This window comes from Oncorhynchus gorbuscha, linkage group LG24 (genome assembly GCF_021184085.1).
Source record: "Oncorhynchus gorbuscha isolate QuinsamMale2020 ecotype Even-year linkage group LG24, OgorEven_v1.0, whole genome shotgun sequence".
Classification (NCBI taxonomy): domain Eukaryota; kingdom Metazoa; phylum Chordata; class Actinopteri; order Salmoniformes; family Salmonidae; genus Oncorhynchus; species Oncorhynchus gorbuscha.
Window position 1 is genome coordinate 31,640,955 of NC_060196.1, and position 15,166 is coordinate 31,656,120.

Genomic DNA, 15,166 nt, shown 5'->3' on the forward strand with positions numbered 1-15,166 from the left:
AGCTTCTAAAGCCATGACATAATTTTCTAGAATTTTCCAAGCTGTTTAAAGGCAGTCAACTTAGTGTATGTAAACTTCTGACCCACTGGAATTGTGATACAGTGAATTGTAAGTGAAGTAATGTCTGTAAACAATTACTTGTCATGCACAAAGTAGATGTCCTAACCGACTTGACAAAACTATAGTTTGTTAACAAGAAATTTGTGGAGTGGTTGAAAAACTAGTTTTAATGACTCCAACCGTATGCAAACGGGGGTTACAGCAACAGGATGACATACTAGAAGCATCTATTACACAGGTTATTGTCAGGTAACCCGAATATTGCTACAAAACAAAAAAGCAGTTCTCCCTCGTATAAGAGTTTGCATTTATTTGATTCTTAAAAATAGTCAATAAACTTCTTGAAAAAAAAACAATACAAAACTATCCTACATTATTTGTCACATTCATTCTTGTGGCAAGACCATCATTCCTTATCTTCTCAAAACTGTCAAGAGGAAAGTCCCTGAGTGTTCTGTCTCCTGTATCCCATTAGAGATATAATTATCATTCTGGATCTGGTCTATTCCATTATAGTCTTTGTATCAGAACGTTTTCAGATGCTTTGGTGAGATGCTTTATGGTAAAAGTCCAATCAGACAATCCAAAGCTTCACAACACATAACTTCACTGCAGTGCCAGGAATAGCTGTGTGACATTGCAAATCCCAAACAGTTGGAGAACTTGGCCTGCATGCATCAAATGAGGGAAGTTAAAGAAAAATAATATATTGGCATTTGTTTCATCAGTCCATTGTTGATTGAAACACCAAAAAGATAGTTTTGGGGTGTAGTTCTCCTTTCAAATGTGGCTGAGGGACACTAGTGAGTGAAGGATCTTGACTACAGTGAGGATATAGAATTAAAAACAGTCTTTGAACCCAAGATCCACATCATTTGCAGGTACGAGCTTGTATTTTATTTTCAATTATGTTATCCTGGTAGGCAGTACAAGTGAAATATCACCTTACATAAATTAGTTAGAAAATGGAATGCATTTAATAAAAGCTTCAACGTTACCGTGCGACACTCTACAGTCGTTTCACTTTCTGTATTAGCAGCAAATCGACTCATTTGAGGGTAAGAAATATAGATATGATCCCTGCTCAATTTCATTTCACAGACCAGATCAGTCCGTTAAAGTTTAGTGCCACCTGCTGGTCAATATGGAACAATGTCTAAAACAAAAAATGGAGGAAATGGTCCAGCGCCACCGGTTCTCAATCTCTGAGAAGACCGAAGTTATTGAGCAAACACTTCAAAGCATGTTCCAGATACCAGTTGTAACATTTTAAAAAGGCTGTTTCATACTTTTTAATCAAAGCAAACAAAGTCCACACAAAGTCATTCGTGGCTCGGTCAAGTGCCCTCAACTGTGAGAGCAGTAGCGAAACAGGTAGATCTATAAACCCGTCAAATCATGGTAAATGGAATGATTTAATCATTTGGTGCATACATGTTCGCCTGTACAATCTGGCAAAGAGATGCTAAACTAAGAAAAGGAGGATGTGCTTATAAATCATATATAAGCAGTCTACATTCCAAAGCACTCAGATACACTTAAAAATACAATTTTATATGTACATAATAAAAAGGCTTGCTGAGAGCTTATAAAAAAATATCATACTCGTGGAGAACGTCGACTTCTCAAAGGAAGAGAGCGGTCTAAGTTTACAATGGGTGAGTGGAGACTGCCATAGGAACGGTATTCCAGTAAAACAGCAGACCTCTTCCGCCAAGTAAAGAGGTGGTCTGGGGGGGGGGGGGGGGGGGTCAATTCTGAATCTCAAACTGTGGTGTATTTCATCCACCCAATTAGCCATGGTGGGAAATTAATTATACAAGATGTACTCCTCCCAAACTGACCATGGATCAGTGTACAGAAACATTTTAAATATTCAAATTGGTGTGCGTGTGCGTATTTATATCTGTCGCTCAACATGGTTCAACTCAAATTGCAGTTAGACCCACTAAAGTCATTTTATACCTGGGCAAGAGCATCCGATACATCTGAACTCTAATTTCAGTGGAAATCCCCCATTGACGTCAATGCAAGATGTAGGCACAACTTAAACCAGCTTTGGCATCTGAAGTTTAGATTGGGCCCTCACTGAATAGCAGATTACTTTCCTTTAACACCCTTCAACCCTGAGAGATGAATGTTAACCCAGACGTTGTTCACGTTCTCATTCAGGGTTGGAGAAGACAAAACGGCACAGTAACTGTAGCAGAAACAAGTGACGGGACATATTCATTGTCAGGACACAGCAATCTGAAAGCCTTATTCCTGTCCGTCTCCGGCTTTGGGGAGTGGGACTACTAGTGATTAAAGCCACAGGGGCCTTGAAACGGGAGGACGTTATTCTTTGTATTGACATCAGCAGGGAGAGGGTGGGGGGGTTGTGGCTTTTGCAACAGTAAAAATATAATCACCGCTGCACTCGAAATGGCATGGACCATAACACCCACAGAGGACAAAGCTAACGTGGTGCCATGAAAGTCAAAACAATTCCCGACTTTGAAACAATTCATTACTACATTGTGAATGCGGAGTCCAATAAATGCTGGGAATGACTGTTGCAAACTGCATGCCGTGTCATTTGTACTGTAAGACGGTTATTTTCAAATAGGTACTCTTAAATACAATTCCCATTGCAGTGGAGCCCATGATGGTGGAGGTGGTAGGATGGAGGAGTGAGGGAGAGGGCAACTTTTGAGGCCTGAAAGAACTGAACAAAAACAAACAAGTGTTCTCTCCACAGACTGGTCCTCTGGCACCACGGATGGACTCGTCTTGGACATCTTATGATATGTAGTTGGCAACGTGAAAATGTATTTCCCACACCACTGACATGTCTCAGACGCCACAGACTCAGACCGAGTAACCCGTTTCTCTCAGATAGCATACACGTTTTTCAGGCAGGAAACCTTATCCACAGGCTGAGCAGGTCCCATTCCAGCTCCTCAACCAACCTGTGATGCACCTGCTCCTATTCAGCTCCTCACTTCGCTACTTGTTTTAAAAAAACATGATTGAGGGAGAGAAAAAAAACTACTGAAACGGCAGAAAGAGTAAGTAAATATAGTACAAACAAAACAAAACATTAAAAAACTCAGATGGGGGGAAACTTAAAAGAGCTATGGAAAAAGCTGATAGCCTGCCCCGTTGCCTGAGTTCGTGTCCATTTCTCCTTCCATCAATGACATCAGTCTGTCTGGTGTTATGAGATGACCTCGGTGTGGGAGGGCACAGACTCCACCAGCGTCACCTGCTCCTCGGCCGAGTCCAGCTCCTCCGTCTTAATGATGATGTCTCCCTCCTGGAGCACCACCACCTCCTCCTCCTCCTCCTCCTCAACCACTTCCTCCTGCTCAGAGTTGCCGTTGGTATGGCTGTGCGACATGGCCTCCAGCTTCATACGGTACTGCTCTGCTTCCTGCTCTTTGCACATCAGCTGCTGCCGGTACTCCTGGGCCTTCCGGTTGGCCTCCTGCAGCTGCCTCTGTAACTGCTCCTGGACAGATGGATGGAGAAGAGGAGAAAGGGACAGAAAGGTCAGACCAAAGTTCACACACTTGCACTTCACTTGTGCCAACTGCACAGTATCAAAGTACCAAAATAATCTAAAGAGTTTGTTTTCCTAACTTAAGCCCCCAAAACATTTCACAGCAGCATCTAGAATCTCGAGAAATATGCAATACAAAATAAATGAACAAAACATTTTGCTTGAGTCAGAAACCAGTTAAAATGGCAGAAGCATATCAGTTTAATGTGTTGCACAAGAGAAAATGTGCCCCCCCGCCGACCGTGTCTCCAGACTCCATGTGGTTGGCAGAGGCCTCTAGTTTCCTCTTGCGGGCAGGCGGGGGCTGGGGTTCCTCCTCAACCACCTCCTCTGTCACCTGATTGGCTGGCATCGCCAACACTGCAAATCAACAGACAACAGCTCAGAGCCTGAAGGAACATAGTATCGAACAGGACCATTAGGTTAATTAATAAACTAAATGAATGACGAAGTAGTACACAATGTCTGACAAAGGAACTAGAACAAAACAATCGGCCAGAAAGCTAGAATCTGTTGACTACAAATACAAGGTCCACGCTGTCACAACAATAAGGTTGCTTGTAGGTTAAGTGGACATTCCACTGTGTGGCTAAAGTTACCTACCGCTTTAATGCTGCGTTCATAAAGTGAGAAGGTAGTAATTACCAGTCACAAATACCGGTTGGATGCATTCACGTTCTTTGAAGTCATTGAGAAAGGCCAAGAATGTGCCAACCACATTAACAGATTTATAAAAAACAATGTTTTGTTGTTGCATTTAATTGATGAAAATGCTGTTAGAGGTCATTTCCTTATTAGATGACGTCAGAGGTAACCATGTGGGAGAGGTCAGTGCTGAGAGATGACAGACGAGTTTCCTACTAGTAATTACCAGTTGGAGGGGCGATAGTGGATTTTCCCAGTCGTACAGTATGTGGTAAGACCACCTTCCCACTTGGTTATGAATGCAGCATTAGAACACCAAGTGCTGGTCCGAGAGTAGGGCCCAAGAAACTGTTCCCAAATGGATAGAGGCTATGGGAAGTGGCTACAGGCTGAAATGAGCACCGCTATGTGACCAAAAGTGAGACGTTCTCTTACTCTGTTGTCCATGCTGCATGGTGACAAAGAATGGCTGACCAAGCCCTCCAGTCTGTAGGTTACCGTGTTGGTCGGTCACTATGGTGATAACCCTTTGACCTTGCTCGTTCACCATGTGCTGGATGCTGCCGGGGTCCAAAGAATTGGCTGCTATGGCTTCCTCCGAGTCACCTGCTGTCAGACAAGGGGTAAAACAGAGGGAGAGCGGGGGAAAAGGTTCACTTTTAGTGTCGACCGTCGTTCTTGTATTAGGAAATAGGTCATGTTTAAGCCTATATACAGTACCAGTCAAAAGTTTGGACAACTACCTACCTATTCAAGTGTTTTTCCTGTATTTGTACTATTTTTTATGTAGAATAATAGTGAAGACATCAAAAATATGAAATAACGCATATCAAATCATGTAGTAACCAAAAACAAAAAAAAAGTGTTTAAACAAATTCATATATATTTTAGATTCTTCAAAGTAGCCACCATTTGCCTTGACAGCTTTGCACACTCTTGGCATTCTCTAAACCAGCTTCAATTGGAATGCTTTTCCAACTGTCTTGAAAGAGTTCCCACATATGCTGAGCACTTGTTGGTTGCTTTTCCTTCACTCTGCGGTGAAACTCATCCCAAACCATCTCAATTGGGTTGAGGTCAGGTGATTGTGGAGGCCAGGTAATCTGATGCAGTACTCCATCACTCTCCTTCTTGGTCAAATAGCCCTTACACAGCCTGGAGGTGTGTTAGGTCAATGTCCTGTTGAAAAACAAATAATCCCACTAAGCGCAAACCAGATAGGATGGTGTATCGCAGCAGAATGCTGTGGTAGTAATGCTGCTTAAGTGTGCGTTGATTTCTAAATAAATCACTGACAGTGTCACCAGCAAAGCACCCCCACACCTCCTCCATTCTTCCCAGTAGGAACCACACATGCGTAAATCATGTGTTCACCTACTCTGCGTCTCACAAAAACAGTGGTTGGAACCAAAAATCTCACATTTGGACTCGGACCAAAAGGACAGATTTCCATCACTCTAATGTCCATTGCTCGTGTTTCTTGGCCCAAGCAAGTCTTTTCTTCTTATCAGTGGCCTTAACCTCTTCAACCTATGGGGGTGCTATGTCATTATTGGATAAAAAAAACGTGCCCGTTTTAAGCGCAATACTTTGTCACGAAAAGATGCTCGACTATGCATATAATTGGCAGCTTTGGAAAGAAAACACTGACGTTTTCAAAACTGCAAAGATATTATCTGTGAGTGCCCCAGAACTGATGCTACAGGCGAAACCAAGATGCAACCTCAAACAGGAAATGAGCTGAATTTGAGGCTCTGTTTTACTATCGTCTCCTTATATGGCTGTGAATGTGCCGTGAACGAGCTTATGTTCTCTGCCGTTCGTCCAAGATGTCTGCAGCATCGTGACGTATTTGTAGGCATATCATTGGAAGATTGGCCATAAGAGACTACATTTGCCAGGTGTCCACCCGGTGTCCTTTGTCTAAATTGGTGCGCAATTCTCAGTGGCATTTTACCATGCGTTTTCACTCATTTTACCATGCGATACAGGGGAGAAGCACACTTCCAGGAACGATACATCATTGAAGAGATATGTAGAAAAACACCTTGAGGATTGATTCTAAACAACGTTTGCCATGTTTCAGTCGATATTATGGAGTTATTTTGGAAAAAGTTTGGCGTTTTTATAACTGAATTTTGGGGTTTTTTGGTAGCCAAACATGACGCAGAAAACGGACCGATTTCTCCTGCACAAATAATCGTTCAGGAAAACTGAACATTTGCTATCTAACTGATAGTCTCCTCATTGAAAACATCCGAAGTTCTTCAAAGGTAAATTATTTATTGAATGTTTTTGATGGTTTTTGTGAAAATGTTGCCTGGTGATGCTAACGCTAAATGCTAAATGCTAGTTTTGCTATGGTAGAGAAGCATATTTTTGAAAATCTGAGATGACAGTGTTGTTAACAAAAGGCTAAGCATGAGAGCTAGCATATTGATTTCATTTCATTTGCGATTTTCATGAATAGTTAACGTTGCGTTATGGTAATGGGCTTGAGGCTGTAGTCCTGATCCCGGATCCGGGTTGGCTTGACACAAGAGGTTAAGTAGTGGTTTCTATGCAGCACTTTAACCATGAAGGCTTGATTCACAGTCTCCTCTGAACAGTTTATGTTGATATGTGTCTGTTACTGTAACGCATTTATTTGGGCTGTAATCTGAGGCTAGTAACTCTAATGAACTTATCCTCTGCAGCAGAGGTAACTCAGGGTCTTCCTTTCCTATGGCGGTCATCATGAGAGCCAGTTTCATCATAGCGCTTGATGTTTTTGCAACTGCACTTGAAGTTTCCGAATTGACTTGACCTTCATGTCTTTAAGTAATGGACTGTAGTATTTCTTTGCTTATTTGAGCCGTTCGTGCCATAATATGAAATTGGTCTTTTACTAAATAGGGCCATCTTCTGTATACCTCCCCTACCTTGTCACATCGCAAGGAAAGCAATTCCACAAATTAACTTTTAACAAGGTACAACTGTTAATTGAAATGGATTCCAGGTGACTACCTCATGAAGGTGGTTGAGAGAGTGCCAAGTGTGTAAAGCTGTCAAGGCAAAGTGTGGCTACTTTGAGGAATCTCATATTTTGATTTGTTTAACTTTTTTGGTTACTACATGATTCCATGTGTTATTTCATAGTTTTGATGTCTTTACTATTATTCTACAATGTAGAAAATAGTTTTTTTTAAATAAAGAAAATCTCTGGAATATGGAGCGTGAGGATTGCCAACCCTTCTCTATTGGCGCAGCAGTTTTATCCCCAGTGAATTTGGAGAGGTCACTTTATAGTAACAATCCTATTATACATAGCACAATCTGCATCTGGAAGCAAAGAAAGGTCCATTTTGACCTTAAACCAATATCATTCCTGCTTCCTATTGCCAGGAATCCCTCCTTTGCCCCCTCTAACCTTGACAACCCCTTAAAGCGATGGGGAGAGCTCGGGATCAATACCATAGGGGATCTATATATAGAAGGGAACGTTGCCTCCTTTGATTTGCTGAGGGAAACCTATAATCTTCCCAGTAACTTTTTTTTCCAGATACTTACAGATTAGAGACTGTTAGAAAACATCTTGCGACATTTGGAAACGCTAAACCTTCCATGTTTGACGGATGCATACAAATGTGTCCCACCTCAGGCAAACTGATCGCTCGTCTATATGACGCTTTTCAATCTGTTAGCGCACCTTCTACAGATGCCATTAAAGCAAAATGGGAGGAAGAGCTATGGACCGACATTTGTGGCAGACTGGGAAGATCGCTTGGAGTATATACACTAGAGGTCGACTGATTAATTGGAATGGCCGATTAAATAGGGCCGATTTCAAGTTTTCGTAATCGGATATCAGTATTTTTGGACACAGATTTATAAAAAAAAAAAAAAAACTTTAACACCTTTTTAACTAGGCAAGTCAGTTAAGAACGCATTCTTATGTTCAATGACGGCCTATCCTCTTTCTGTATGTTTTATTTTGTATTATTTAGTTTGTACCTATAACTCTGGGTCTTTTCGAATCAGTCTGCTCTTATGTTTATATAAGAATTGCATACTTGTCTTTCCTATAAAATACCTATACACCATGTGTGTGTGTGTAAAAGAAAACCATGGAATGAGTAGGTGTGTTCAAGCTTTTGACTGGTACTGTACATAATCTGGACTGTACAGTGTGGCAGTCAACGTGTGGGCTCAATCTTCTCATTTGAATAAGCATTACATACAGAAGTAACAAGGTAAAGCGCAAAGGAATTCAAGCTGTGAGAAAGTATTTCAATCTGATCGGTGAGAATCAATGTTTCTTTTCTGCATGACCTTTGATTCCCACATCTCACATTGTGGTCACTACCTCTGTGTGGGACCACAAAGCATCAACAGACCCTATCAGTTTATGAGATCAGAGCGATAAAGGCCAGGGAATAGGCACTAGACTAGAGGAAACAACGAAGTGTGAGGCACTTTTCTCTTGAGGCGGGGGGATCCTTGAAAAGATGTAGCCGTTAACTGGAGAAACCAGGTCATTTTTACCTGACTGGCTGGCCTTCTCTTTCCATAACCAGCGGAGGCTACTGAGGGTAGGACGGCTCATAATAATGGCTGGAGCAAATGGAATGGTATTAAACACGTGGATTTATTTGATACCATTCCACGCCAGTCATTACCGCAAGCCCGTCCTGCACAATTAAGTGCCACCAACCTCCTGTGTTTTTAACATCCACAAACCCTTCGTCAGAAGACCAGTCATTTCAAATAGTATGAACCCTAGCCGAACTGAAGGACGTTTGGCGTCTGTGTGTAGAAACCCAGTAGCTACCCGAGTTGATGTTGTTGAGGAGGTCTGCCAGGTTGACCACACCCCCCGGGAGCCCTGGGATGCCCTGGATGATAAACTGAGGCTGGGCAGAGCTCCCCGTCATGCCAGCCTCTGCGTTCATGTTCACCTGGTTCTGCATTCCCTCCTATAGACAAACAATGTCAACAACTCTATCAGAGAGACATACACAGGAGACTGCCAGGAGCAAGTCCTTAGGTACATTTGTCCTTTTTGGCCTAGAATAGTGTGCGGAAACCTTCTCTCAACTAGACTCCACATGCAACTTAAGGTCTCACCTGTAGTAGGAGCATAAGGTCTGCATTCTGGATGTCTCCTGCGATGTCAAACGGCGTCTTATCAAATTTACTGAGAGCGTGAACATCGGCGCCATGTTTCACGAGCGTCTCCGCTACCCTTTGGTGGCCATTCTGGGCGGCCCAGTGGAGAGCAGTCATCTTCAGCATGTCCTTGGCATTAATGTCTGCGCCACTCTGTAGTGTGACCCAGGAGAAATGACAGGGACGGGATAAGACAGCTGGCAGACTTGGCAGCTTTACTGCTTTCTTCACACATGTTTTCCACTTTTTCTAGTGTACTTAAATTTAAGAAATGTTGGTCAGAGAAAGAGCAGGACTCTGCATCTGAAAATGGCCTCTGGTCAAAAGCAGTGCACTTTATTAGGAATTGGCCAGGGCAGACCCTAAACACACACAATAAACAGCTAAAACCTTAGAAAAGAAAGAGACAGGTGTACCCTGACTAATAGATCCACGATGACATTGTGGCCCTCTGAAGCAGCCATGTGCAGAGGGGTCCTGTCCACTTTGGTTCGGGCATCCCTGCTGACGCCTGCCCTGAGCAGCACCTCGGCAGTGGAATAGTGCCCGTGTTGGGCGGCCAGGTGCAACGGAGATGTGCCCAGCTGCTCAGGGTGCCAAAGAGAAAGAGGGATAAAGAGTCAACACCATACAGCTGAACCGGACTGGCACTTAAGACAATGTTTTACATTTAGACCACACAAACCAGCCAAAACCCTGGGGTGGGTAAAACTGGGTAAACTGAAGCGGATAATGAAAATTGCCCAGATAGAGAAGGTAAGACAGGATTCATTACCCAGTCTGTGGTGAAGGGAGCCCCATTGGCCATGAGTGTCCTGACTTCATCGTCCTGGCCTTTCCGTGCAGCCTCAAGGAGCCGCTTCCCCAAATCCACCAGCGACATCTGAGACAACACAATTACAAAGGTTGCAGTATTTGTCCCTGTGACTGTACATGTATGCAACTGTTGCAGTATGTTTTCACTGAGGTGGTAGCGTGACTTAGGTCTGCTGTTAAACAGTATTAGGCAGTTGTGAAGTTACCCATTCACACAATGTAGGCCTGCCTACCTGTTACAGCTCATGTAGTGTACACATAAATAGGGTCCTGTATTTTGGGTAATCGTGTCACATTAACTGGATTTGAACCTTTTATCATAAAACTGTCCCCTTTTCTTTTTATGTCAGATGGTCCAGCACCACCCTCAGAGCATTTTTGGTCCAAATCTCATTTCTGAAAAAAAGACTTCAAATAAGTTATAATCCAGGTCATATGACATGATTTACCAAAACACAGGGCCCTACTTAATAAAGTATGTACTTTTAAGCCAACTTTTGAAACTCAATAATTTTTTAGGGTACTCGTGCATTTTGGGCTAATTTAATCAAATGAGAGGACTCTGCCCTGAGCATATATTTACAACTTAACATAGCAATAAGTGTGTTAATCCCAATTCAGATATTACATACATAAAGTTATGTTATTAGCTATGCTAGATCAATTTTGTTAAACAGAAATCACCATGGAAGTATTACAGTCGTAATGGAACTTACAACTTTGACTCATCACATATGCTGCGGCTACTGTTTAGCATCTATCCTGTTTCCTAGTCACTTTACCCCTGCCTATATGTAACATATCTACCTCGTACCTCTGCACATGGATTCGGTACTGGTACCACATGTATATAGCCAAGTGATCTCGTTACTCATTGTGCATTCATCGTGTTACTATTTTTCTCTCTGCGTTGTTGGGAAGGGCCCTAATCATCTCACTGTTTGTCTACACCTGTTAACAAAGCATGTGACAAATAAAATGTGGTTTGATTAACAACTTGGCGTTAGTAATGCAAGATATCGATCGTGAAATAGACCAACAACAAAAAACACGGCAGCAAAGGGACGCGCTTTCGTTCTGTGGAGAGTCTAGGCTACACATCTCTGGAGAAGAAACGGGCTTTTGTTGTTGCTGCAGACTCGTGCTATTGAGGCGAATGAGTCGAGCCAATCCCGGATATATGCTTATCAGATGTCCCATTTGAGCACAACACAATTAATGTTGTAAAGTAACGAAGTTAGTGGTTATGCTACAGATCTAACGTACATCACTCGAAACCCTTTGGTATCGCTCAATGCTGGTATGAGTTATGGTAGTTTTACATAACAGGGAAGAATAGGCTAGTTATACTGTTGAAAATCGCGTTGATCGGAGGTATGCATCCGTAAACAATCACGCAGTGTGGCGTTGGGACACAAAGTAAAATGTGAATAGCTTGATGTGCACTTTTTTGGTTGTCGTTACATTGTAGCTAGCTGGTTGGTTTACTATTACTACATCATGAAAGCCCACTATAACAGGAGGCTCTCTTCATAGCAAAAGCGTGGAGATGGAGACGATGAGTAGCCATCTTATACGCCTCGGTGGTGAAAACGAACAAGAGGCGGCCATGTGTTACATTATCCGTTAAATCATTCACCTACATTATTTAACAACCACAAACAACGACATTAAAATACATGACAGGAAACTCTTTGATATTAAGTTGTTGGTTTTCCGGGGGAAGTCAAGAGAAATTCCTATTTTACACGAAGAGAAAAAACTACTTCCACATCCGGTTAACAGCATTCTTTCTCGCACGCTTCATCAAATGGTTTCGCGCAATTTTGTCTGATTTTAAACGATCGATTAATTCATAATTGCTTTTTGTCAAAGATATGCAATCACCTTTACCGTGCGAGTATTTATACAATATCATATGAGCCTGATGGCGCCAGGTTTGTTATCTAACCAACCATGTAGCTAGTTAGCTAAGGTTCGCAAGCAATAACTTCACATACTAGCGACGTTAACGACACTTAAAGTATGAACACACTTAAGAAATGGGAACATTCCACAAACTGTTTAGTGCGCGTGATTAATATGGACTTTAGCACAATGTCCCAGCTTCGAAACTACCACCTTGCTGTGTTACTCGGTCTCGTAACTAGCCAGATCTAAGATAGTTAGCTAATGCCTGGCTAACTTTAATAACAGCTAACGCTAGCTAGCTGGAGGCGGAATCCCGAATGGACGCAAGCTAACGTTGTGTAGTTCTTACCTCAATACGGCTTCAAATGAATGTTCTTAGGCTGCAGACATAAGTTCCTTGACTTTACCCAATTATTTTGAATGTTCTCCTCACCTTTGATAATGAAAATAAATTATATTTTTGTATTAAAACGGATACAAAGATGGCGGCAACTCGACACCGGAGGTGGAAATCGAGCTTTTTGAACCCTCTTGTGGGCGGGCGAATGAAAAAGTAGCAAGCCCTTCAATGGCCAATTAACCCATTACGGTAAAAAGGCGATACTGAATTTACGCTGTAAAAAGAATATGAACGCAACTTGTGAAGTGTTTGTCCCATGTTTCATGAGCTGAAATAAAAGATCACAGACATTTTCCATGTGCACAAACAGCTTATTTCTCTCAAATGTTGTGCACAAATTTGTTTACATCCTTGTTAGTGAGCCTTTCTCCTTTGCCATGATAATCCATCCATCTGACAAGTGTGGTAAATCAACAAGCTGATTAATCAGCATGATCATTACACATGTGCACCTTGTGCTGGGGACAATAAAAGGCCACTCTAAAATGTGCCGTTTTGTCACACAAAACAATACCACAATGTCTCAAATTTTGAGGGAGCGTGCAATTGGCATGCTGACTGGAGAAATGTCTGCCATAACTGTTGCCAGTTAATTTAATGTTAACTACCATAAGCCGCCTCCGTTGTTTCAGAGAATTTGTCAGTATGTCCAACCGTTCTCACAACTGCGGCCCACGTGTTTTTTGATGTCAACCTTGTGAACAGAGTGTCCCATGCTGGCGGTGGGGTTATTTAAAAAATATATATAATTAATTTCACCTTTATTTAACCAGGTAGGCTAGCTGAGAACAAATTCTCGTTTACAACTGCGACCTGGCCAAGATAAAGCAAAGCAATGCAATACAAATAACAATACAGAGTTACACATGGAATAAACAAACATACAGTAAATAATACAATAGAAAAAGTCTATATACAGTGTGTGCAAATGAGGTAGGATAAGGGAGGCAAGACAATAAATAAGCCATAGTGGCAAAATAATTACAAAATAGCAATTAAACACTGGAGTGATAGATGTGCAGAAGATGAGTGTGCAAGTAGAGATACTGTGACGCTACGGTCACAAGACGCAGGCCTCCTAATTGTCGCTAGAATTTCTAAGCAAACAGCTGGAGGCAGGGCTTTCTCCTACAGAGCTCCATTTTTATGGAATGGTCTGCCTACCCATGTGAGAGACGCAAACTCGGTCTCAACCTTTAAGCCTTTACTGAAGACTCATCTCTTCAGTGGGTCATATGATTGAGTGTAGTCTGGCCCAGGAGTGTGAAGGTGAACGGAAAGGCTCTGGAGCAACGAACCGCCCTTGCTGTCTCTGCCTGGCCGGTTCCCCTCTTTCCACTGGGATTCTCTGCCTCTAACCCTATTACAGGGGCTGAGTCACTGGCTTACTAGGGCTCTTTCATACCGTCCCTAGGAGGGGTGCGTCACTTGAGTGGGTTGAGTCACTGATGTGATCTTCCTGTCTGGGTTTGCGTCCCCCCTTGGGTTGTGCCGTGGCGGAGATCTTTGTGGGTTATACTCGGCCTTGTCTCAGGATGGTAAGTTGGTGGTTGAAGATATCCCTCTAGTGGTGTGGGGGTTGTGCTTTGACAAAGTGGGTGGGGTTATATCCTTCCCGTTTGGCCCTGTCCGGGGGTATCATCGGATGGGACCACAGTGTCTCCTGACCCCTCCTGTCTCAGCCTCCAGTATTTATGCTGCAGTAGTTTATGTGTTGGGGGGCTAGGGTCAGTTTGTTATATTTGGAGTACTTCTCCTGCCTTATCTGGTGTCCTGTGTGAATTTAACTATGCTCTCTCTAATTCTCTCTAATTCTTTCTCTCTCAGAGGACCTGAGCCCTAGGACCATGCCTCAGGAATACCTGGCATGATGACTCCTTGCTGTCCCCAGTCCACCTGGCCGTGCTGCTGCTCCAGTTTCAACTGTTCTGCCTGTGATTATTATTATTTGACCACGCTGGTCATTTATGAACATTTGAACATCTTGGCCATGCTCTGTTATAATCTTCACCCGGCACAGCCAGAAGAGGACTGGCCACCCCTCATAGCCTGGTTCTTCTCTAGGTTTCTTCCTAAGTTTTGGCCTTTCTTGGGAGTTTTTCCTAGCCACCGTGCTTCTACACCTGCATTGCTTGCTGTTTGTGGTTTTAGGCTGGGTTTCTGTAAAGCTCTTTGAGATATCAGCTGATGTACGAAGGGCTATATAAATACATTTGATTTGATTTGATACTGGGGTGCAAAGGAGCAAAATAACAGTATGGGGATGAGGTAGTTGGATGGGCTATGTACAGGTGCAGTGAGCTGCTCTGACAGCTGGTGCTTAAAGCTAGTGAGGGAGTCTCCAGCTTCAGTGATTTTTACAGTTCGTTCCAGTCATTTGCAGCAGAGAACTAGAAGGAAAAGCGGCCAAAAGAGGAATTGGCATTGGGTGTGACCAGCGAGATATACCTGCTGGAGCGCGTGCTATGGGTGGGTGCTGCTATGGTGACCATTAAGCTGAGATAAGGCGTGGCTTTACCTAGCAAAAACGAATAGATGACCTGGAGCCTGTGGGTTTGAAGCGAGGCCCAGCCAACGAGAGCATACAGGTCGCAGTGGTGGGTAGTATAAGGGGCTTTGATGACAAAATAGATGGCACTGTG

The 15,166-nt window shown here is 42.8% G+C and overlaps 1 protein-coding gene across 5 annotated transcripts; it reads right to left on the reverse strand.

Annotated features, from left to right (window-relative positions):
- Positions 1 to 925: 925 nt before the first annotated feature.
- On the reverse strand, positions 926 to 12,776 carry LOC124012823 (GA-binding protein subunit beta-2-like). Of its 5 annotated transcripts, none has more exons than XM_046326813.1 (8): positions 12,474 to 12,776; positions 10,173 to 10,280; positions 9,814 to 9,981; positions 9,356 to 9,550; positions 9,060 to 9,204; positions 4,685 to 4,855; positions 3,846 to 3,964; positions 926 to 3,553 (listed from the first exon to the last, which is right to left on the reverse strand). In XM_046326813.1, the coding sequence occupies exons 2-8, from the start codon at positions 10,278 to 10,280 to the stop codon at positions 3,260 to 3,262; spliced, it is 1,200 nt and encodes a 399-aa protein (XP_046182769.1). In that variant the 5' UTR covers positions 12,474 to 12,776; the 3' UTR covers positions 926 to 3,259. The 5 variants fall into 5 exon arrangements, with proteins under 5 accessions (XP_046182769.1, XP_046182766.1, XP_046182765.1 ...); XM_046326810.1 differs by having other exon boundaries at positions 4,685 to 4,858; positions 12,558 to 12,770; XM_046326809.1 differs by having other exon boundaries at positions 4,685 to 4,858; positions 12,474 to 12,762.
- Between the last annotated feature and the right edge of the window lie 2,390 nt (positions 12,777 to 15,166).

Coding starts and splice junctions, on each gene's coding strand:
- LOC124012823 (XM_046326810.1), bottom strand. CDS start 10,280: ATGTCGCTGGTGGATTTGGGGAAGCGGCTCCTTGAGGCTGCACGGAAA. Junction 9,551..9,813: donor TCGTGGATCTATTAGTCAGG/GTACACCTGTCT, acceptor GTCACACTACAG/AGTGGCGCAGACATTAATGC. Junction 4,859..9,059: donor CCTCAACAACATCAACTCGG/GTAGCTACTGGG, acceptor CTTGTCTGACAG/CAGGTGACTCGGAGGAAGCC.